Raw genomic sequence first — 22,676 nt, forward strand, 5'->3', positions numbered from 1 at the left:
GCACAGAAGCTCCATAATTGGCTCCGTAACCATCACAGGTGGCCACTGACCCAGGGGTGGGGCTTGGGAGACTGAGGAACTGAGTTTTTACTTAACTAATTTGAGTGTAAACAGCACATGTGGCCAGCAGAGTCTGTACTGGACACGCAGGCCCAAGTGCTCACAGGGCAAGCTCCCCTCCCAGGAGACCTGGTGTGACGGTGCCCAAGGCCACAGCTTGGATCTAGAGGGGCAAAACAAAAGCAGCACTGTGTGAGACATGGTGACTGTGCACTGTATGGGGGAAGCACGGGGACGAGGATGCACGGAAAGGCAGCCACTTTGGACCAGGGGCAGAGAAAACATCTCACAGAGGTGACTGGTCCCATCTTTCATTTCTAGCAGGATTAACTATGTTTTAGATCATCCTGGGTTCTAAGTTTAAGGGAGGAAAGCTTTGCCCAAAGTTTGGCAGTTAGTTATCCCTTCTAAAGTGTACTGAGGATGTTATCAATTTGCTTCCTCATCAACAGATAAGGTGCAAGCCATCATTCATTCTGCAGAAATGCTGGCATTTACTTTACTTAAAATAAGTTTCATATTATCCTACATACTGTTCTGTGTTTCACATGTTTCAGGACAAAAATGTACATGACTTTCCTCTCCAGCTTACAAAACCCACAGACATTTCATGTAAGACCCTAAGCAGTGGCCCTCACAAGGAGGGGCTGACACTGACTCAACAGCAGTAGGACATAGGTGCACTTGTTTTTCCAGAAGCATTTACTCTGATAATCCTCTCTCACCCTTTCACCGTCAACAGGCACCCACTGGTGGCTGGCATAACCTGGTCTACCTATGCAGCCAGTGACAAGTGACGGGAGTGTCCTTCTGTGCAAACCCAGGAATGTTTAGCTCACAACTCTAACAATCCACATGTTCTTCTCTGCCGTCTGGCACCCTACAGGCCAAACACACTATGTGTTAACAAAAGTACTGTGAAGAATATAAAAAGGTTAGGTCTACTAAGAAGTGTAAAACTAGCAGTAAAGGTTTGTACTACAAAAGACTGTTGATTGAAATATGTGAAAACGTGGATAATTACTATCCAGCGTAGCTAACCAAAAAGCACTGGGTGCGGGGCTGGCGCAGTGGCACAGCGGTTAAGTGCGCACGTTCTGTTTCTGGCGGCCCAGGGTTCTCCAGTTCGGATCCCAGGTGCAGACATGGGCACTGCTTGGCACACCATGCTGTGGTAGGCATCCCACATACAAAGTAGAGGAAGATGGGCACAGATATTAGCTCAGGGCCAGTCTTCCTCAGCAAAAAGAGGAGGATTGGCAGCAGTTAGCTCAGGGCTAATCTTTCTCAAAAAAAAAAAAAAGCACTGGGTGCCAGTCTGGCTCATGGTGCCTGCTTCATAGAAGTATTTGAAGACTGAAAGGACATCTGAGTCAGAGAAATGGAGGGAGTTACTGAGGCTGGCCAAAACGTGATCCTGTGTGCAAGTTCTCAATCTTGTTTCATCTCTGCAACAACCAGTAACCTCCTTCATCCCTGGAGAGACTTTCCAGGTGCGGGGGTAGACAAACGGGCCCTTGGAGGCTCCACACCTCCTTGCACATCCCACAGGCCCCAGCTCCATGGAAAACCACCAAAACTCCTAGCAAGCCTGCCCCTCTACTACAATCCCAGACACCCCACTCCCTAAGAAGCAGCTGGGGTAAGCCTGCCAGGCCAGAAGAGAAGGCTGTAAAAAAGCAGCCCATAAAGCAAGGTGAGGCACTTCAGCCAAAGAATGGCCAGGCTGCCCCTCCATCACCGGCTTGCTACTTCAAGGACACATGACAACAGATAGATGTGTAGGAACAAACATGGCGGAATGCGGAATCAAACTGTCACTGCACACAGCCTACTGTACGTGCTGGTCATCCTAACAAGTTCCTCGACAAAAGAAAACATTTGCATTTTGCTTTGAAATGTCTTTATTTCTGCCTTGTGGGGAGCAGGGGTGAAGATGTCTAAATCACCACTGTATTGTCCACGATGCCCGGAAGGGTAACAATGATAGACGAATAATTTTCAGGCAGAAGCTGGTCCCTCTGCTGTGGACGCCCTTCTCCCCTTGACCAGCAGGCAAATTCCCATGGATCCTTCCACATCTACCATTAGGTGCTGCTCTGAAGTCTCTCCTGGGCCTCAGGTAAAGCACTTGGCCCACCGCCTTCTGCCATCACATTACCCTCTGCATGCACACCACACTGCAATGTGTGTCTGTCCATCTCCTCCATCACGTTGTATGATCCTTGGAAGCAGAAACCACTACCCCAAGACTGCCCCTACCACTTCCAACATCCCCCAATCAGAGCAGTGCTCGACGCAGGCTACTGACTTAATTCCTTGGCTTTCACTTCTTAGTGACCAAGATAGTGTTCCCAAACAAAATGATACAGTATTTGCATCCTTGAGCATCAACACTGCCTTTTCAAATACAGAAAAATTCTATTTCTACTAAAAATACTTGGGAGCTACAGATTCAGTGGAGGCAAAGAAAGCCCCTGAGAATTAAAAACTGAGAGAGCAGCTTGTAATGGCCACAGCCCAGATAAGCAATGTCACTGGTATGAGAAGGAGGAGCAGGACAGCCAGCAGGGGTGGACTTATCTACTAAAGACAGACATGCCAACCAGAGAAGTGGGGGCAGAGGGGCAGCCAAGGAGCCACAGAGGAGAATGTGCCACCACAGAGGAGTGGCACATGGTGACAATGTCTGACGCTGACGCTGTCCAGAAAGAGGAACAAAGGCCGAGCCGTCTGAGGCCCACTGATGAAGGCACATCAAACACGGAGACAAATGCATCAGCCCATCTGAGCCCAATGCCATCACAGACTACATTCACTCAATTCCTTTTGGATTTGTTGCTAAACAAGAAACCTTCTAATTCCCAAGTAGTCCTACCCCCTCCAGAGATGCACGGTACAGCTCTCCAGAATAGAGAACCCGTGACTGTGACTGGTCATGAAAGTGGCTCCTGTTCACATGCAGCTCCTCCCGAAGCCAGACAAGACACAGAATTCACTGACTGCCCAAAGCGGCCTCTGGCAGAGTGGCACTTCTGTGGGTACTAAGCCGGCATTCCCTGTCTATCCTCAGTCTCACATGAATTTTACTTAGTATAACTCAGTTGTTCAGGGCCTCATTACCTCAGACTGCTGACAAAAACAAACGAGGAGGAGGGTCAGACAGCAGAAGCACATCACCAGGAAGCTGTTATTAGTAGCACTGCATTTTGTGATTTAAAAAAATAATAATAAATAAAGAGGTCAGTCTTATCATAGTACCATTCTGACCACCTGCATTCCACTGTGTTTCCTGGAGGGAAGAGACCGGACAAAGCCACGACTGTGAACTTCACAGAGAGTTCACACCTCTGGGCTCACCCCTGTCTGACATCAAGGGACTTCATGCTGAGAACCACCGTCAGGCACCTGTGCGACTCCCAGCTTCCCCCATACAGCAGATTACACGAATTCGGTATAGACACATCAACAGCTCCATCCCCCCACCTTAAGTTGTTCCTATGGGCAATTAGAAACAACAGAGTATGGCCAAAGATAAAACAGGCTTCCCTTAAGAAGATAATACCTAGTTGAGGCCACACCAGTAACCAAAAGTGACCAGAGACACACAAAGTGAAAGCCCTGAGAAACCCCGTGTCACTGTACAGCAGCGCCAGGTAAAGGGTGGCCCCGGGGGCAGGAATCCCGGCTCCCAGTCCCGACGCCTCTACCCTCAGCAGGAGATCCTGGGCAGACTTCTAAACCACAATCAGCCAGTTTCCTCATTAGCAAGATGAGAAAAAAGACACAAAATCTTTGCCAGTACTGAATGCAACAAGGCACAGGGTCTGTCCTAGGCCCTCAATAAATGGTAGTTATTACTATTAGTGTAATTTTCCTTTCAATTGCTTGTCAAAATTAATAGGGAAAAGCCAACTAAAGATATTCTCACTTAAGAAGGTATACTGCTGCTTAAGGGAACTGGCCCAAAAAAGAGCTACTTTTGAATGTGAGTAATGTCAGACGCTTTTTCTTTTCTTTTCTTGCTATTCAAGGTACACTGTAACTGAAAGCCATCATTCCAGTAAAGGGTTATGTTTGCAATTAAAGGGATAATTTAAAATTTTTTAAAGTCCATGAGTCACCTGCGAATGGCTCACGCGGACCCAGCGGTTTTCAATCACACTGACAACAAAATCCGAGCCTCTTACTCCGCGCGGCCCCGCCCACACTGCAGCCTGGTCCTCGTCACACCCTTATGACACTCCTCTGCCCAGGAACACCGACTCGGGTCCTCCCTCAGGGTCCTCACACTCGCTGCTCTTTCTGCCCGAAGCCCTCCTACCCCGCAATTCGGCACGGCCAGCCTCTTGTCCGAGGCCCCGGCCCCAACGTCACCTCCCTCCAGACCCCCGCGCACCACCCGACACGCTCGGCAAGCGCCTCTGTATCAGTCGGCATCCCCGACGCAGCGCGCGCAGCGACGGGGGACGCGGCGCGACTTCCCCTGCACCCAGGACCCAGGGCGACGCGCCCGTCGCACGACTGACACAGCGGACGTGGGCTCCACCAAGGCCAAGCCGCAGGTCCGTTCCCTGGGCAAGTGTGCCCGCGCCGCTCGGGCACCCCGGGCACCCAGACCGAGACGCGCCGAGAGAGGGAGAGGAACCGCCACCCGACCCTCGGACCCCGGCTCCACGACGGCTGCCGTCCTGACAGGACTCCGAGGGGGCCGAGCGCGCGTGACGGGAGAGGCGCTGCGCGGGCCCGAGGGGAAGGCGTTCGTGGAGCCGGCCCGGGCCCCCCGCGAGCAGCGGCACCAGCACCCGGCCCTCGCGTCCCCGACCCCCCGCCGCCCCTCGACCCTCACCGGCGCTGCGGAGGCCGCGACAGGCCAGCCCGACTGCTCCGGCGGAGACGTGGCCGTGCGAGGGGCGGGACGCGGTGCAGCGCCGCCTCGAGCCCCCCGGACACCGCCAGCGCGCGCCGCCTCCGTTCCGGAAAAAGAACGTCCTCCTCTGCCCGCCGGCAGCCGTCCTCGGGCAGGGCTGCTCTGGACGAGGGCCAGGGTGACCCCACTCGCAACTAGCCCGACGCAGATTTCAGAAAGTGAGTCTGCGCCTCTTTTCCCGGTAGAAACGTAGCTCGCAAGACTTGCAGGACCAACTCCGACAGGAAGCCGGACAATTGAGCTTCCGGCGGAAGTGGCGTGGCCGGCGCGCCGGTCCCTGCCCCACCCCGCCCATCCCCTGAGATTATGGGCGTGACCACTCTGGCCCCGCCCCGGCCCCGTTTGGGGCGTGGCTAGTAAACGCGGGGGCGGGGTCATGTGGCAAGGAGGTGGGGGCGCGCTGGGTCCTCCCCACCGCCCCTCAGCACCCTGAACCCCGAACCTTTTATCCCGCCCATCGTTATTCATCTTTCCATCTTTTCATGGTTTCATCTTTGCGTTACAGCAAGCCCTAATATGGAGTAGTGGATTCCTATCACTTTCTTCTTTTTCAGGATTGTTCTAGCTATTTGGGGGCCCACGTCCTACCATATAACTTTTAGAATAAACTTGTCTATGTCTACAAAAATCCTTCCTGGGATTCTGATAGGAATTGCATTAAAACTATAGATGGATTTGCGGAGAACTGACATTTTTACTATGTGGAACATGAACATGTATGTCTCTCCTTTTTTTAGGTCTTCTTTGATTTCTTTCATCAGCATTTTGTAATTTTAAGCATGCAGATCCTGTACATGTTTTGTGAAGTTTGCGCCTAAGTATTTCATTGTGTTTGGAGTGATTGTAAGTGGTATTCTGTCTTAAATGTTGGTTTCCACATATTCATTGCTAATATATGGAAATGTGATGAAATTCTGTGTGTTGTGCTTGTATCCTGAGACCTTGCTGAATTCACTTATTAGTTCTAGGAACTTTTTTGTTGTAAATTCCTTGGAATTTTCTATGTAGACCATCGTGTCATCTGCAAGTGCAAAATTTAACTCAAAATAATTATGGATTTACATGTCAAAATATATGAATCAATAAAACTTTTACAAGAAAAATAGGAGAAAATTTTAAGGTCTGAGGACTTGGCGAAGAGTTCTTAGACATGACATGAAAAGCACAATCCACAAAAGAAAGAGATAGATTGGATTTTATCAAAATTAAAAACGTTTGTTTTGAGAAAGACTCCATTAAGAGAATAAAAAGACAAACTACGGACTGAGAAAAATTTGCAAACCACAAATTTGATGGACTAGTACCTAGAATATATTAAGAACTCTCAAAACTAACGGTAAAAAAATACTGGGCCGGCGGGTGGCACAGCGGTTAAGCATTTATGTTCCGCTTTGGTGGCCTGGGGTTTGCCAGTTCGGATCCCAGGTGTGGACATGGCACTGCTTGGCAAGCCATGCTGTGGCAGGCGTCCTACATATAAAGCGGAGGAAGATGGGCACGGATGCTAGCTCAGGGCCAGTCTTCCTCAGCAAAAAGAGGAGGATAGGCAGATGTTAGCTCAGGGCTGATCTTCCTCAAAAAAAAAAAAAAGAAGAAAAGAAAAGAAAAATATGATTAGGGGGCCTGCCCGGTGGTGCAGTGGTTAAGTTCACATGTTCCACTTCAGCGGCTTGGGGTTCGCCAGTTCAGATCCCAGCTGCGCACATGGCATCACTTGTCAAGCCATACTGTGGTAGGCATCCCACATATAAACTAGAGGAAGATGGGCATGGATGTTAGCTCAGGGCCAGTCTTCCTCAGCAAAAAGAGGAGGATTAGCAGCGGATGTTGGCTCAGGGCTAATCTTCCTCCAAAAAAAAATACAATTAGAAGATAAGCAAATATGTGAAGAGATGTTTCATTGAACAGGATATACGGATGGCAAATAAGCTTGTGAAATGTGTTCAACATCACTGGCCATTACAGAGATGCAAATTAAGACCATCAGGGAAGCTAAAATAAAATAGTGGCAATACCAAATGCTGGCAATGATGTGGAGAAACTAGAGCTCTCATACTTTGCTGGTGGGAATGTAAAATGGTGCAGTCACTCTGGAATATAGTTTGGCAATTTCTTTAAAAATTAAACATATGCTTAATTATATGACCCAGCAACTGCACTGCTGGACATTTAACTCAGAGAAATGAAACTTATGTCCAGACAAAGGCCTGTACACTATTGTTCATAGTAGCTTTATTTGTAATAGTTCAAAACTGGAAACAACCAAAATTTAACCAATCCTACAGTGGATGAATGGTTATACAAACCACGGTACATCCACACCGCGGAATTCTACTAAGCGATGAGAAGAAATATTGATATGCGCAACAACTTGGATGAATCTCAAGGGCATTAGGCTGAGGGGGAAAAATATCAAAAAGACTATACTGTTATGATTATGCTGATATGATGCCACGTATGTAACATTCCTGAAATAACAAAATTATAGATATGGGAAAAAATTAATGGTTGCCAAGGGTTATGAATGATGGGGGTGGCTATGACTGAAACAGGACAGGACGAAGCAGGTCTTTGTGGTGATGGGCAGTTCTGCATCTTGATTGCAGTGGTGGTTCCGTGAATCTGTACATGGGCTAAAATGACATGGAACTGTGCACACACTTCAGACCAATGTGAGTTTCCTGGTTTTGATATTGTACTGCAGCTATGTAAGATACAACTAATGGGGGAAACTGGGGAATAATTAAATTAGCAAGAAAAGTGTGACAAACACTAAATCTAAATACAAACAGAAGCAAATGAGCCTAATTATATATTAAATTGATGGCATATCCATGCAGAAGAAAAACACTAAGTAAAATTTTTAACAGTTTTATAAGGTATTATTTACATACAATATAATTTACCCATTTCATGTGTACAATTCAATGATTTTTAAAGTAAATTTACAGTTACATTTACTACATTTTAGTAAAAAAACTGGATTTACTATGTTTAGTAAATAAAACTGAATTTACTACAATTCAGTTTTGAACATTTCATAACCCCAAATGATCCCTCTTGTCTATATGCATACAGTCACTGCCCATTCCCCCTTCTCTCAGCTCCTACCAACCACTAATCTATTCTCTATCTCTATGGATTAATCTATTACAGACATTTTGTACGAATAGGATCACACAATATGTGGCCTTTTGTGATTGCCTTCTTATTTACTTAGCATAATGTTTTGAGATTCATCCATGTCTTAGCATGTATCAGAATGCAGTTCCTTTTTATGGCTGAATAATAGTCCACTGTCTGGATATACCACATTTTGTTATCCATTAATTTGTTGACGGACACAATCCAGTGCCTCGAATGGCCTGGGCAATGTTCTGTGTGTAGGGGGTTAGATGGAGGAAGAGGAGAGACGAGATCCCCCACTCCAGTCTAGCTTCGTTTGTGTGGGAAATACCAGACATTCAGAGCAATGACTTACGTGTGTTGGAGTCAGAGGGCTGCCAGTTACATGGGGTCGTCATTCATTCAGAAAGTATTCATTGTGGGCAACTGTATACAAAGTGGTATTTTAGATGCTGTACACAATCGCTGCTGTCGTGAGGTTACACTCTGTCAGAGAACTAGGCGACAAACACAGACAGGCAAGACAGGAAGTGATGAGTGAAGAGAAGGACCGGGTAAGGAGGGGTGAGGAGGCATGCAGCTATTTCAGACGGATGGTATGGGGTGGCCCTCTGCCATGAGTGTGAGCAGACACATGAATAAAGTAAGAAAAGGAGTCATGGAGGGAACTGTGGGATCAGGGTTGCAGGATCGGGAACAGCAAGGGAAACCATGTATTCAAAGGTTTCTCGACGAAGTCATCCTTTAGCTGAACTCACATGGCGAGGAGGCATGTGAAGCTCTGGGAGAAGAGCTTTACAAGGAGAGGGACGTGCACGTCCAGAGGGTCTGCAACGAGGCTGAGGGGGCAAGCCGCTACGGTCCGTCAGAGCGCTGGGAAGCCGTCTGATGTGTTTGAAGAGATCACTCAGGTGCCTTCCAGATGTGAGTTGTGGGGCAGCTTGAGCCTTGGGCTCTGCTGGCCATGGGCCTGAGGCTAAGGGATGGAGCACAGCGGGAGGGCTGAGGCCGAGTTCTGGAAGTAGTGCTCAGTGGACTTGCTGATTGGGGGCGGGTGGCACTGAGGAAAAGAGAGACTGAGGACAACTCCTTGGGGATCCAAGCCACAGGTGGGGGCTGAGCCATTTTCTGAGATGGGGGAGACTGCGAGGACAGGCATGGAGGGACAGGGCAGGGCTCTGTGCGGGAAACAGAGTTCTTTTTGCCAAGTGGAGTCTGCAGGCCGGCACCTAGAGATGAGTATTTGCAGTTCAAGGGATAGGCATCTCCTACATAGATCCAAAAGCCACAGGGTGGAGGAGCATCACTGGGGAGCAGGTGTTGCTGGAGCAGGAGGGCTGTCTCATTCATCAGAGTGACCCCAGCCCAGGGTACATACTCAGCCACATCCCATCAACAAGCTAAGGTGCCCACGGGAGCTCAGGTGAGCATAGAATTCTCTACCTCTTACTGCAAAGCCTCAGAAAACACTGGACCCCTCCTGAACACTGAAAACCAAAGGAGAAGCGTGTGGCGGGGGGTGGGGGTGGGGGGCGTATTAGCTTCCTGCAGCCGTGTAACAAATCACCAGAAACTTAGTGGCTTAAAACACATGAATTCATTCTCTCACAGTTCTGGAGGTCAGACATCCAAAATCAGGGTGTCTCAGGGCCGTGTTCCTTCCGGAGGCTCTGGGGAGTGTTTGTTTCCTTTGCCTTTTCCAGTTTCTAGGGCATCTCTGGGCTACTGGCCCCTTCCTCCATCTTCCAGAGCCTCACTCCAACCTCTGCTCTGTCACTGCATCTCCCACCTCTGACTTTCTTGCCTGCTTTATCAGGAACTTGCAATTACATTGAGGACCCACAGGATAATGCAGCATGATCTCCTCATCTCAAGGCCCTTAATGTAGTCAGCAAGGTCCCTTTTACTAGATAAAGTGACATATTCACAGGTCCCAGGGATTAGGACGTGGGCGTCTTTGGTGGCAGAGAGCATTGTTCAACCTTCCATAAGGTGTTAATAGTATGTAGGTTTTGCCAAGAAAAACCATGTGATTTTTATAAAACCCTGTGGAGTTGCACGTTTGATGATAAGTGTTATGGGCTGAATTGTGTCCCCTAAATGTTGAATGCTCTAACCCCCAGGACCTTAGGATGTAACTGTATGTGGACACAGGGCCTTCAAGAGGTGATTAAGGCAAAATGAGGCCATATGGGTGGGCCCAATCCAGTGACTGGTGTCCTAATAAGGGGAGATCAGGACACAGACACGCACAGAGGGACGACCACATGAGGACACAGGGAGGAGATGGCGTCTACACGCCAAGGAGAGAGGCCTCAGGGGAACCAGCCTGCCCTCACGTGGACTGGATGTCCAGCCTCCAGACTGTGAGGGATAATTGTCTGCTGTTTAACCCCCTGGCTGTGGCGTTTCTTATGGCGCCAAGGAAAACACACAGAACTACTACCGAGAGGAACACCGCTCACAAGCCCACGCTCGCACACATGGCAGATGGCCATAACTCCTGGTCTGATTGACTTCCAACATTTCATTCCCACACTCGTTCGAGAGACGTGGACTACTGCCAGTCTGCTGCTCTAAGACACAGTCCAGGCTCACTGTCTTTAGAAGGAGACAAAAACGTCAAACAAAAATGAGAGCACGCATTAGGTTTAGCAGAGGCAAAGGAAAGAGCCGCCACCTGTGCCTCGGGGAGGACTCCCACTCAGTGGCGTCTAAGCTGGCCTTCACTGGATCTGCTCACTTGACCATCCGCGATCATCATATGCTGGCCACATCAGGCGTTCTGGCCGAGTATACAACAATGAGCAAGAGAGGAAGTCCCTGCTCTGGAGTTTTGAAGGGGGAGAAAAACAGTAAGTAAATGTTTACTTTCCAAAAATGACAGGCATCAGGAAGAAAACCAAACAGGTTGACACTAGAGTGGCTGGGTGGGGACCCATGTGGTGGAGTGGCCAGGGGTCCCCTCTGAGGAGCACATCTGAGCTGACCCTGAGTGATGATCCGGTGTCACCATCTGGTGCTCTGTAGGAGGAGCAGTAAGGAGGAACCGGCACACGCCAGGGCCCAGAGGCAGAAACACAGTGGAAGACTCTGCAGGTGGGGTGGGTAGAAGGGGAGGTTTCCTGGGGGAGGGCAGGGGCAACCCCATGCTGGGCCTTCAGAGGCCATGATATTGTCATTGGTTGCTATGTAACAAGCCACCCCAAACGTAGTGGCTTCAAAAAACTCTCTTATTTCTCATGATTATATTGGTTGAGTGCAGTGGTGTACTGGTGTTTAACAACCTTCTCGCCAGAAAAGACAAAAACAAAATGACCCTGATCTGTAGCATTTACCCATTTCTGTGGTGTGAACACTCCCAGCAGGGCCGGTTTCAAGCTCCCAACGTAAGGTCCACAAATGGGTGGGTGGGAAGGGCTGTGCACCATCGTAGAGAACCTACACCAGACAGATGCACAGACGCAAGTGCCCACGAGAGCACAGGTGATGGTCACATGGAGTCAGTTCATTAGGAAGGAAGGAGTCCTGAGGGCTTATTACCTTTGTTTTTAATATGAGTTATGAAATCCAACTGTATATGACTTTTTAAATGGCTGTGTTTAGGTCATCAGCTCATGACATTCCTGAGACCCTAACAATTATCTCCTGGGAGCTGGCAGGTGGCTCTTCTGCAGGTCACCAGGACTTGTGGTGCACTGGCCTCCTTCAGCTGGCAGCTTTGTGGACTGGCCTCCCTCCCACTTCTCTGTGCAGCTGAGACAGCAACGGAGAGCAGGAAGGAAGATGCATGGCCTAGCACTGCTCCATTCACTTTTGCTGACATCACAAGAGACAGGATAGAAAAGAGGACATTTGAAGCAAGGGGCACACTTGGAACAAAGACACGAACAGCATGTGGCATGCCCAAGGACATGCCGGAAGATTCTGCCAGGAGATAGGGTAATTGAGACGCAGGCTGAGAGTTGCCTCTGTGCCAGGCTAGTCTGAGCCCTTCACTTCTCAACACCACCTGCGGTAAAAACTGTATTGCTTCTGTCTCATAGAAGAGGACACAGGCTGAGAGAGGCTGAGAAGCAGTGGGAGTGAGGAGACGAGAGTGACAGAGGCCAGATGGGGCCACACTCCAAGGGCACCCAGGACTTTGGAGTTAACTCTGCAGGGAGCTCCGAATCCCGCCCCAAAAGTGTCTGGCTTCCTCCACATCCCCACCTACAGGCGGCCTGGCGTTTCCAAGGGGAGTACCTGACCTGGCTGGTGCTCCCTCCAGACCACCACCTGCACAGTCCCCATTTGGGTCAGGCCTGGGCGGGCTCTCTGGCCTGCCGGGTGTAAGCCCCGGCCCTGCTGACCCAGAGCCAGTCTGCTTTCTTCATGGAGACATTGCCCCTTCCTCTTCCTCTTCCTGGGCTGCCCCTGCCGTGCCCCACCTCCCTGGGGGTGCTAGTGCCCAGGGAGGCAGTGAGAGGCTCAGGTCTGGCCCATCAGTGATGGGGTCTGAGATGAACTTCCCTTGGAACCAGTGGGGAGGCTGCCAGCTAACCGCTTCTGCCTGACGGAAGCTGAGGTCTGGGGAGCAGCCATTACAAACAGAGGGAGAGGGGGGTCCCAGGACAGCATCCAGCCTTCTTGGTCCAGTCACACTTGGTCAGGTCTGCCCTGGGCTTTTCGATTAATTCCCCCTTTTTGCTTTTTTCCTCCAGAGAAGAGGTTAGTTTGCTAGTGCGGGCTGCTGATGTCCACTGCAGTGACGAGCCCACCTGATTCAGAACCCAGCTACTCGGGGCCTCTGTGCTGCATGAGGGCCTGTCTAGCTGCAGGGCCCCAGCTGGTAGAGGCCCGCCTCAGACTCCACCTCCTCTCCCAGTTTGGGTACTTCCTGATGGCAAAATCCACGATGCCCCCTGCTGCTCTCGGCTCTGGGCTTGCAACCTGATCCTGCTATCTCCGCAGCATTCAAGATGACTTGTTGGGTGCCAGGTTGCAGCTCTGACAGATGCTGGCCCAGTGAGGCCTCCATGGCATCAACCGTGCACCTCAGAGCTCGGACCCACACGCCAGGAAGGCCTAGTGTGCAGCCCTTTGGAGGGTACATGGCAAATGGGAAGTGTGGGTAGGGATGGCCCCTGTTCTGTCATGGGGCACCAGGAGCCCAAGAGGGATGAGGGCCTGGGGACGGGCTGAGCAAGGCTGTGGAAGGACATGGGGGGCAGGAACCAAGCAGTGGAGACCCAGCTGGGCCTGCTCTGGGGCTTGTCCCAAGAAGCCGGAGATAAGTAGGTGGGTGTCTCCCTCTGCACAAGCCAGCCACACACCCCAAGGGAGCCTGTGCCACCAGGAGAGACACACACATCAGGGCTCCAACCCAACTGTGGGCTGGCTGTGGGGTGGGGTGGGAGGGTGCTGAGGAGCAGGAAGTACAGAAAGTCATAAAAGCATTGCGTGAGAGCACACTCATTCAGCTCTGTGGAACAGCTTGTCGTCATCAAGCCTGGAGATCAACCGCCCTAGTCTCAAGGCTCCTCAGCGTGGGTTAGAGCCAACCAGCTCTGTGCTGACCCCACGTGCTCATTAGAAATGGGGTCCCCAAGCTCTAGCAGAGTCAGCTCCACACCATGGACCCTGAGTCTGATGAGCCATGTGCCCTTCCCTGCAGGGACAAACCCAGCACAGCCTGAGGAGAGGCGCACGTTCTGTTTAAACCTAGGCAAAAAAAGGCGGGTCTATCCTCTAAGGGGCCAAGACTTGGTTCTTACTTTTCAGGAGGGGGAGGAGGAGGGAGTGAAAGGGGTGATGAGGAGCGGAGGGCAGGCCTCACTCTGCACAAGCTGAGCCTGGGGCTTAGACACAGAGCCAAGGCTTCGACTCGACCAAGAGGCTGTGGCTCCCTTGGGGTGGGTGGACCTGAGACCCCAGGCCTGTCCCCAGGGCTCAGACCTGGGCCCCGACCCCGAGGCATGCCTGCCTGCAGGGCCCACTCATTCAGTGTGGCAGCCCTGCCAAGTGGCCTCTGGTGGCAGTAAGTAACTAGCGCCATCTGCAGCCTGTCGCACGGTGATGGGAAGGGGTACACTGCAGCCCGCACACAAACACACACACGTTCGGGGAGAGAGACAGACACGGCTTGTTTATTAGGACGCGGAAGGGGGCTTCTTCCACAAACAGCGCTGCTTCTCAGAGTCTGATCAAGAGCAAGTCAACAGTGGAAAATTGTATTCCTGAGGAGAAGCAAAAGTTACAATTTTGCAAACAAGCTTAACAGGTGATTTCAACAGAAGATAAAAACTTTTTTCCTTTTTACAAAGAATAAAATTTCAAGTATTATTCCAGATGACACGGCAAACCCCACGCAGGAGGAAAAGGCAAGGACTAGCAGAAGCAAGGCCCCTGGCCGTCTGCATGGGAAGGGGCGCTGTGGGCAGGCGGTGCCGCCAGGGCTGGCCTGCGCATGGCCCACGGCTGCACAGGCCCAGAGGGAACACGGCACCGCTCAGCGGCCTGCAGCAAGCACCAGCGCTTTGCTCCTCCGCAGGCTCGAGATGGTGGCGACCCACCTATGCCTGCCGGGAGGGGCCACACTCTTAACGTCGGAGGTCTAGCGTTAGCAGTTCTGGACATCTGATGATTTTTTTTAATAAACGCAAACATACATTCTTTCAAAAACCATACAATCCCCAATTTTAGTCAATTTGAAAATTATAAATTACGTTATTTGTGCTACAGTTTGTGATATTTAAATCTTATTAGAAGATAAGCACCAAACCTATTAAAATAAAAAACTATGAGACGCTGTGGCTGTCCCGCGGCAGGGCACTCCGCACGGCCCGTGGGCTGTAAACTGCTGCTCCCTTTCCTTAAACGGCAGAATGCTTCTGACAAACTTTCCTTCTCCCAGGAAGCTTTTCTTGAAGAGAGACATCCGCTGTAACCACAGCTGTGGGGAAGGTACAAAGAGCACACCTGCATGTCGCCATCTTGACAGGAAGGGACGGCTGAGGGCTGCTCTTCCAGCCGAAGCGCCCTGAGTGGCCCAGGGCTCAGAGGAAGTTGTGCCGCCCAGGCTGCGGGGGGTCTCACTGAGAGGGTCTCACTCCACAAAAGAAAGTCACACCAGAGGGTAGGACACAGAGACCCCCAGTGTCCCCTGAGGGGGACTGTGAAATATAAACATTTTAGTTTATATTCGGTATTTTCTGAAACACGCCATCAGTGACCTCCGATGCTGCCAAGCCATCTCGATGCCTCCCTGGATGCTCAGTTCTTGAACCTGGTCTGTTCACAGATGTGATTGAATTTCCTGCAGGGAGAAAAGAGTCACATTATACAATGGGGCATCAGAGAAGCCTTCAAATAAACCAATTCTGAAATTGCATACTGAAGGAACTACACGGACAATCAACTATGCACGCACATAGGGGCTGCAGAGGCCTATTTTTAATAACATCAAAGAAACTAACCCCCAAAGGCAGCCTTCCTCTTTCCTTTTTAAATTTAAAGTAAAAGTCAAACATCTTAGGTAATTTTCTAGAGAAGACTTGAAGCTGCACCTCCCCAGCACCTCACGGTGCCACGAACCACCCGTGAGGCTGACGGGCGTGCCCACTGGGTGACAGTACTGTCACCTTCCTGTCCATGAAGAGCAGGGCACCCCCGTGGGAGACGGCACGCCTCTGCTGCCCCTGCCCGAGTTTTTATTGACAGAGGCTGGTGGGTCAGCAGTGAAGTCTCCTTTCTCACAATGAATGGCCTCTCCCACGCACTGTGCAGCTCAAACAGGAAGCAGAGCCATGCCTTGGAAGGAGCTGCCTCTCCAGTCCTCACTGTGTCTCCTGCACTAAGGGCACTCTGTCAGTTACTTTAATTAGACGACACATGACGGGGATTACAGTTGCTTCAAACAGCATCAACACACGACACTGACTGATATGATCACTTCTCCTACGGTTTAAAAGCGGAGGTGAGCTTACTCCAGCAGACGACCCATGGCTGTCACCAGGAAGAGGCCTTTTATTAAAGACTCCGTGGGAAACACCTGGTGAGAGTGACCCACTCAGAGCCATCACAGACACCCACTCGTAGCACCAAACACAGACAAACACATGTGCACAGCGACATGTGCACGGGGCCCATGGCTCCGGAAGGACGTTCTCATTGACCACAGTCACTGATTTGGAAAGTGCTAAATGTCAAATGTGTCAGCTGGGAATGACAGGCTGTACTCTGGAGACCTGGAGGTGGAAGACGCAGGTGAACGTTGGCATGCAAACATCTCATGAAGCAAGGTAACAGAAAAAGAGCAGAATTTCTAAATGATAATGCTATTCTATACACTACGTGACTTTATAGATGCACAACCACTAAATTAATATGTTTTTAAGCAGATCATTGAACAGTTCATGGACATTCCTAAAAACTGAGATATCAACTTGGTGAAAACACTTAAACAAAAAAAAATCACTTTCCTGTTGATAAAAATGGCAAGCAATAGGATATATTGGAGTATATGAGGAAGCCATTTGGTGTAAAGCTGATTTGGCCTAACTTTATTTTTTTTCCCAAAAGGGTGTTGAGCACACATTGTATATCTGCTTTAAGCCTTTGCTGTCTCCCAAAGGCAAGAACAAATGCCCTTAAGATAAAGTTGAACTTCCCCCACACTGGCATTTCCTTAAGGATAAGCATCTCTCTCTAGGCTAGGAACTGATTGCTGTGCTCACCTGTGACCACCCAGCTCGAGACAACAGACCTGCCACGCTGCTGTGCCCACCGAGACAGCAAACCTACTACCTGCTGTGTCCATCAACGGCTGTGCCAACAGGGCAATCTTGTGACTATTATAAAAGAATCGTTTCAATCATGTGTGACACGTGCTCTTGGACAGTACATAACCACTCCATACACCCCACTTCTTTGGAGTGCTTCGTTCCTTTTTGGAAGGATTCTCCCAGGCTATACGGTCCTCATGTCTGGCTCATAATAAACTCACGCCAATTTTGATGTATAGATTGGTTATGGATTATTTGCGTCGACACTGTTAGGAAAAGTAGGGATTGGGGCCAGCCTGGTGGTGCAGCAGTTAAGTGCGCACGTTTGGCTTCAGTGGCCCGGGGTTCACGGGTTCAGATCCCATGTGTGGACATGGCACCACTTGGCAAGCCATACTGTGGTAGGTGTCCCACATATAAAGTAGAGGAAGATGGGCATGAATGTTAGCTCAGGGCCAGTCTTTCTCAGCAAAAAGAGGAGGATTGGCAGCAGACGTTAGCACAGGGCTAATCTTCCTCAAAAATAAATAAATAAATAAAAGGAGGGATTGATTCCTGTAGGACTGTTTCAGCTCCCCATCTAGCATGAGGACCCGTGCTGACACTCCTGTGCCCAGCCCAGCAGAGCACGTGTCTGACTCACATTGCATGGTGGGCCTTCACCTGGGTACGGCAGTTGCGGCCCCAGTAGCAATCAGGACGGGACGTTACAGCCACTAGGAAGAGAAAAAATTACATATGTGTAATAATACATTTCACACTTACACACTCAGCTAAGTGAATTTAAGTAGAGACCCGAAGAGAAACAGCAGCTGAAACGCACAGCATTTTGTCATGCTTTATATCTAGTTTCCTTGGACTGCTCCAAGATTTTAGGAAAGGAAAGAAATGTTTAAATAAAAACGAATTTCGGAGTAAGACTACTCCAGTAGTCTATAGGATGTTTTTGAGCATCTTGTTTTAGAAACTCATGTCACAGCAGACAGGCCCAGAGCCTGAGCTGACACCAGGTAGAGGACGGAACCCACGTTACGGCAGATGGGCCCAAAGTTGAGCTAACATCAGACAGACCATGGTCCGGAAATAAGCGCAGCCCTCACACAGCCTCTCTGCCCAGTTTCCTCCTCGCTGACGCAGACATCAACTAAGGACGCAGAGCAAAGGCCCACGTCAAGTATCCATCCAACATGAAGGAGAGCAGGAGCCAATCCCAACAGAACACAGTTGGGGGCAGGGGGGGTGCTGCTTACCTGGCAACTCAGATGGAGGAATGTTCTGCCGATACTGGTAGGTCAGCTCGCGGAAGCTTCGCAGTCCGCAGCAGTAGCACAGCACGGTGTTCCCGGTGACCCTGTAGTCTGGAAGGGACACCCACGGGTGCGGCCAGCCATCAGGCAGTGCCACACTTCCAGAACAGCAGAACACACATGGCCTTGCAAACTAGTGGGAAACTAACATACTGATTCATAAATGGGTGAGAGACAATGCACTAGAGGCTTGAAAAACAAGAAGAAAACCAATTGAGATCTCAATTTATTTCCTTACAACAAAATAATTCCACTTGGAGAAAAAATTCAAATATTTTTAAAAATCCAAAAAAGTACTCAGAAAGATGAGTATTATTCTTCTCTTCAGCTATTTCTAAGCATGTCACGAAAACCAAATGGCACATAGGAAAGGATCTGTAAAATTAACTGCCTACAGCTTAAGCTTCACAATGGAAACACACACAGCAAAGGTGAACTACTGATGAAGTGGTGCAAAATGTATCTGCAACACAAATGACAAGTGTTGTGCCCTTAATTAACAAACACACCACCAAATCCATCCTCCCAAATCCAAATGGTCTAATATAAACATGGGCCAAGGTCACACATAAGCAAATGACCCATAAGACAACATCTTCAATTTTGTTAATAATCAAACATGGGCAGATAAAACAATGCTTTAGCACTGTCTCCCTGTTTCATACAGACAAGGCCTGAAAGGCAAACGCAGGGCTGATGGGCTCAGGGGGCCGGCCCTCACACGCCGAGGCACATCCTTAGGGAGGACAGTTCACATGACAAAGTCTCAGCTGTGTGTACCACTCTCCAATAACCCTATTTATTCACCCTAAGGAGACAACTCTTCAAATCTCCAGTACTGCAAGCTCAGCAGCTACAGTGTTGTCTCATATAGTGAAAAGCTGGAAGGGACTTAAAGACCCTTAACTAATGAACTGGCTGAATAAACTACGTTAGTGTACTGAACAACAATTAAAATCAAGGTATAGAGGGGGCTGGCCCCATGGCCGAGTGGTAAAGTTTGTGTGCTCCGCTGCAGGCGGCCCAGTGTTTCGTTGGTTCGAATCCTGGGCGCGGACATGGCACTGCTCATCAAACCACGCTGAGGCAGCGTCCCACATGCCACAACTAGAAGGACCCACAACGAAGAATATACAACTATGTACTGGCGGGCTTTGGGGAGAAAAAGGAAAAAAACAAAATCTTCAAAAAAAAAAATCAAGGTATAGACCTTTATTGACACAGAAAGGGTCCCAGATATACTGTTGAGTCAACAGTAGGTTATAAAACAGCACATACGGTAGGATTTCACTTATGAAAATTGTGTACACGCATGAGCATATGTACTCAGAAGGGTCATCACAAAAACATAATCACTGGGTATATCTTTAGGTGGTGGGATTTCCGATGACTTTTACTTTATCCTTCATACTTCCCTGTACCACTCACATTTTCTTTGTGAGCCATGTCATTCTTATAAAAACAATGAGCCATTAAAAAGCAAAAAGAGGGGCTGGCCCAGTGGTGCAGCAGTTAAGTGTGCACGTTTCGCTTCAGCAGCCCAAGGTTCACCAGTTTGGATCCTGGGTGCGGACCTATGCACCACTCGTCAAGCCAAGCTGTCGCAGGCGTCCCACATATAAAGTGAAGGAAGATAGGCATGGATGTTAGCTCAGGGCCAGTCTTCCTCAGCAAGAAGAGGAGGGTTGGTGGCAGATGTTAGCTCAGGGCTAATCTTCCTCAAACAAATAAACGAAAAAAGCAAAAAGAGTTAAGACCCAGCTGATAGATTTAGGCAACCCCACAGAGCTGCCCCAGCATCCGAGATACTCACTAGAATGTGTCCATGAGACAGAAACACCTTAGAAGATTGTAAGTATTCCCTGGAAACCTCTCAAGTCTTTTGTAATAATTTATGTCTTTGAGAAAAAGTCACTTGCTGGCTTTTCTGCAGCTTCCATCAGTGACAAAAATCACATTTGACAACGCACTGGGTGTCCCTGGGAGAGGACGTGAGCCTTCACCAAGTCACCGACACAGAGCAACAGGCCAATGAGGACCCTAAGGGTGTGGGAACAGCTAGCCCCCAGATCTCGGCGCTGAGCAGAGGTGGAGCCAAGGTCTCTCCAGAGTGCCCTCTCCTCCCTCATGGAGAAAAGATCCTAGAATGCATCATGTGGGCTCAAACCCAACTTTCAAAAAAATTCTGAAAATATGAGGACCTTTCTGTCTGTCTCTGCCAGGGTAGACAGAAGCTAAAGTTGTGAATGTGGGAAAGCAGACAGCAGTACTACCAAGGTGTGGCCTGGCAGGTGTTCCTGTATTATAGGAGCAAAGGCACCCCGGAAGTGCACATCACCCCAGAGGGGGAGCAAGCACGATGCAGCTCACCAGACAGTAAGAAGAGTCCCCTCTGCAGGGCCACGAGGCTTTCAGCTAGCACGTTCTTCCACGTCAAACCCCTGGTTGCCAGGTAGTTCTGCGATGGGGAAACAAGGGTGACAGAAGAAATACTATCTCGGAGAAAGAAATACTCAAATGACAAGAGGGTGAACATTCCAGAAAAGGCCCTTGAGGTTGGGTGAAGCCAAAGCATAACCAGCCTAAATGTGGCAGGCATTTGCAGAGGGTGGCAAGGCCGTGTACCACGTGCAGCTATGGGGGCCTCCTTCCAAGACCATGGCTGAGGACACCCGGGACAGCCCAAGGACCAGGACGCTTGGAAGAGGCCCAGGATGCCCGGGACTGATGTGGTAGCACATTCACAAACTGGTGCACAAGGATTCTTGTCTGAGATGCTTCTTTGGAGCCTCAAAAGGCAGGCCAGCTTTAGAACCTTGAGCGTAGGAGTTACCACTCTCTCTAAAATTCTGCAAAGACATTCCTGCACAGGAGTGGTGAGATATCCAGCCTTGGCCGGAGTGGCCACAGTGCAGCAACAGGCCCATGACCACGTGACAAGGGAGCTGAGGGTCCAGATCTGTGCTCTGCCCTTCAGACACACGGAGAGGCCTGGCTCCTTTTGTGCAAACCTACAACAAGTGCCCCTTGGACACCTAGCCAGAGTGTGGTAGTGCTGAGGAGCATGCCACGCAGGTGAAGAGGCCCTCAGTCCTGTGTGTGATGCTGGATGTAAACGGGGGTAAGGAAGCTTCTCAGCAAGAGACTGACATGCACATTACACACTGACATTCTAGGAGCCAGGCTAGTTTCCTGAACATGGGAAGGAAAACGGTCAGAAAGGAAGAGTCAGAGAGAGGCCCTGGTTCCACCCAAGAGCCAGCCTGCCCCCTGCCCTGACCCCAGAAAACCTCTGCGTGGGGCAGGGCAGGAGTCGGAGCCATGGGAAGCAGTTCCTGTGGATTCATGATGTGATGGGCATAAAGCAAGTACTGATTTTTTGGAGTATGGGGAAAACAGACATACATCAATGGGGTGCAGAAACTCAGTGGCAGCACTAGCCAGAAAATGCAAAAAGAATCATTCACGGAACTGACGAGTTCTGAGGAGGCCTCTTCTTGGCCTTCGTCTAACACACATCTGCATGCAAAGCCTGGTACCTTCAGGATGTCCGACTCATAGTTGTTGTTGCTCAGCACCCCGTCCAGACACCTGTCGCCCAGGTTGAGTTCTGTCAGGATGGAGGAAGGAACATTATCTGTTTTATAGACACTTGACAAAAGCATGGTTCACCCAACAGTTAACTAAATTTCCTTCATTATAGAGTTCAGAAAGAATAAAAAGTTCCATGATAAAATACTACTTTAAAGAGAGAACAAGTAAAATGACTTCTGTTCCACTGCCTCCTGAAACAGACAGCTCTCCAAGTCTCCTTAGCACCTGGTCTGTTGTCATGGAGTCTGAACACTGAGCCAGACTGTGTGTTTTCAGTGGTGGTGTTCCTTGTGCATAACCCTCCTGACTGTGAAGTCAGTGTCCCCCTAACTGTTCTGTTATTGCTTGGTTTTGAGCTAACATGGACTGACGCTTCTAAATGGCAAAACCTACGCAAAATGTCACGAAAAGCTAATTAATTTGTGGTGACCAACGGTAGCCTCCCCTTCCTCGGGCACACGGAAGACCACACCACCCTGTCACTGCCCTCAGGTGCACCAAGGAAATTCGCAAAGGCCAAAGTGACTCAGCTGAAGAGCCGACATTACCACAGAATGGTGCCAGGCAGCCAAGGCAGCCGGTCCGGGCGCAGCCCCAGTACAGGTGGCAGAAGGGCTGCAGGCAGACAGCACCTGTGGAAACAGAGCACAGCCACCAGGCGGGCATCTCAGGGAGGAAGAAATTCAAATAACAGGGGCCAGCCCAGTAGCACAGAGGTTAAGTTCTCACACTCCGCTTGGGTAGCCCAGGGTTTGTGGGTTTGGATCCCAGGCATGGACCTACACACCACTCATCAAGCCACACTGCAGCAGCGTCCCACATACAAAACAGAGAAAGATTGGCACAGATGTTAGCTGACACAGATGTTCCTCTTTTTGGTGAGGAAGATTGGCA

At 49.7% G+C, this 22,676-nt stretch overlaps 2 protein-coding genes across 14 annotated transcripts in view; both read right to left on the reverse strand.

The window, feature by feature from the left end:
- Positions 1 to 5,295, reverse strand: part of GOLGA3 (golgin A3) — a 46,728-nt gene extending 41,433 nt beyond the window's left edge. For 2 of the 7 annotated variants that reach the window (XR_011420896.1, XM_001493410.5), the window contains exon 1: positions 4,910 to 5,295. The gene's annotated coding sequence lies outside the window, so the exon portion shown is untranslated. Of the gene's footprint in view, positions 1 to 96; positions 224 to 4,909 lie in introns of all 7 variants that reach the window. The other 5 variants (XM_070220502.1, XM_023647388.2, XM_070220500.1 and 2 more) reach the window with 4 other exon arrangements.
- An 8,921-nt stretch (positions 5,296 to 14,216) lies between these two features.
- The window catches only part of CHFR (checkpoint with forkhead and ring finger domains), a 29,455-nt gene continuing 20,995 nt past the window's right edge, over positions 14,217 to 22,676 (reverse strand). For all 7 annotated transcript variants that reach the window (XR_011420898.1, XR_011420897.1, XM_070220504.1 and 4 more), the window contains 6 exons: positions 22,331 to 22,414; positions 21,728 to 21,798; positions 20,559 to 20,646; positions 18,132 to 18,239; positions 17,525 to 17,597; positions 14,217 to 15,413 (listed from right to left, as the gene is read on the reverse strand). Coding sequence is in view for 5 of the 7 variants with exons in the window: in XM_070220504.1 (XP_070076605.1) it covers positions 15,371 to 15,413; positions 17,525 to 17,597; positions 18,132 to 18,239; positions 20,559 to 20,646; positions 21,728 to 21,798; positions 22,331 to 22,414 (467 nt within the window). In the remaining 2 variants the exon portion in view is untranslated. The remainder of the gene's footprint in view (positions 15,414 to 17,524; positions 17,598 to 18,131; positions 18,240 to 20,558; positions 20,647 to 21,727; positions 21,799 to 22,330; positions 22,415 to 22,676) is intronic.

This window comes from Equus caballus, chromosome 8, assembly GCF_041296265.1.
Source record: "Equus caballus isolate H_3958 breed thoroughbred chromosome 8, TB-T2T, whole genome shotgun sequence".
NCBI lineage: Eukaryota > Metazoa > Chordata > Mammalia > Perissodactyla > Equidae > Equus > Equus caballus.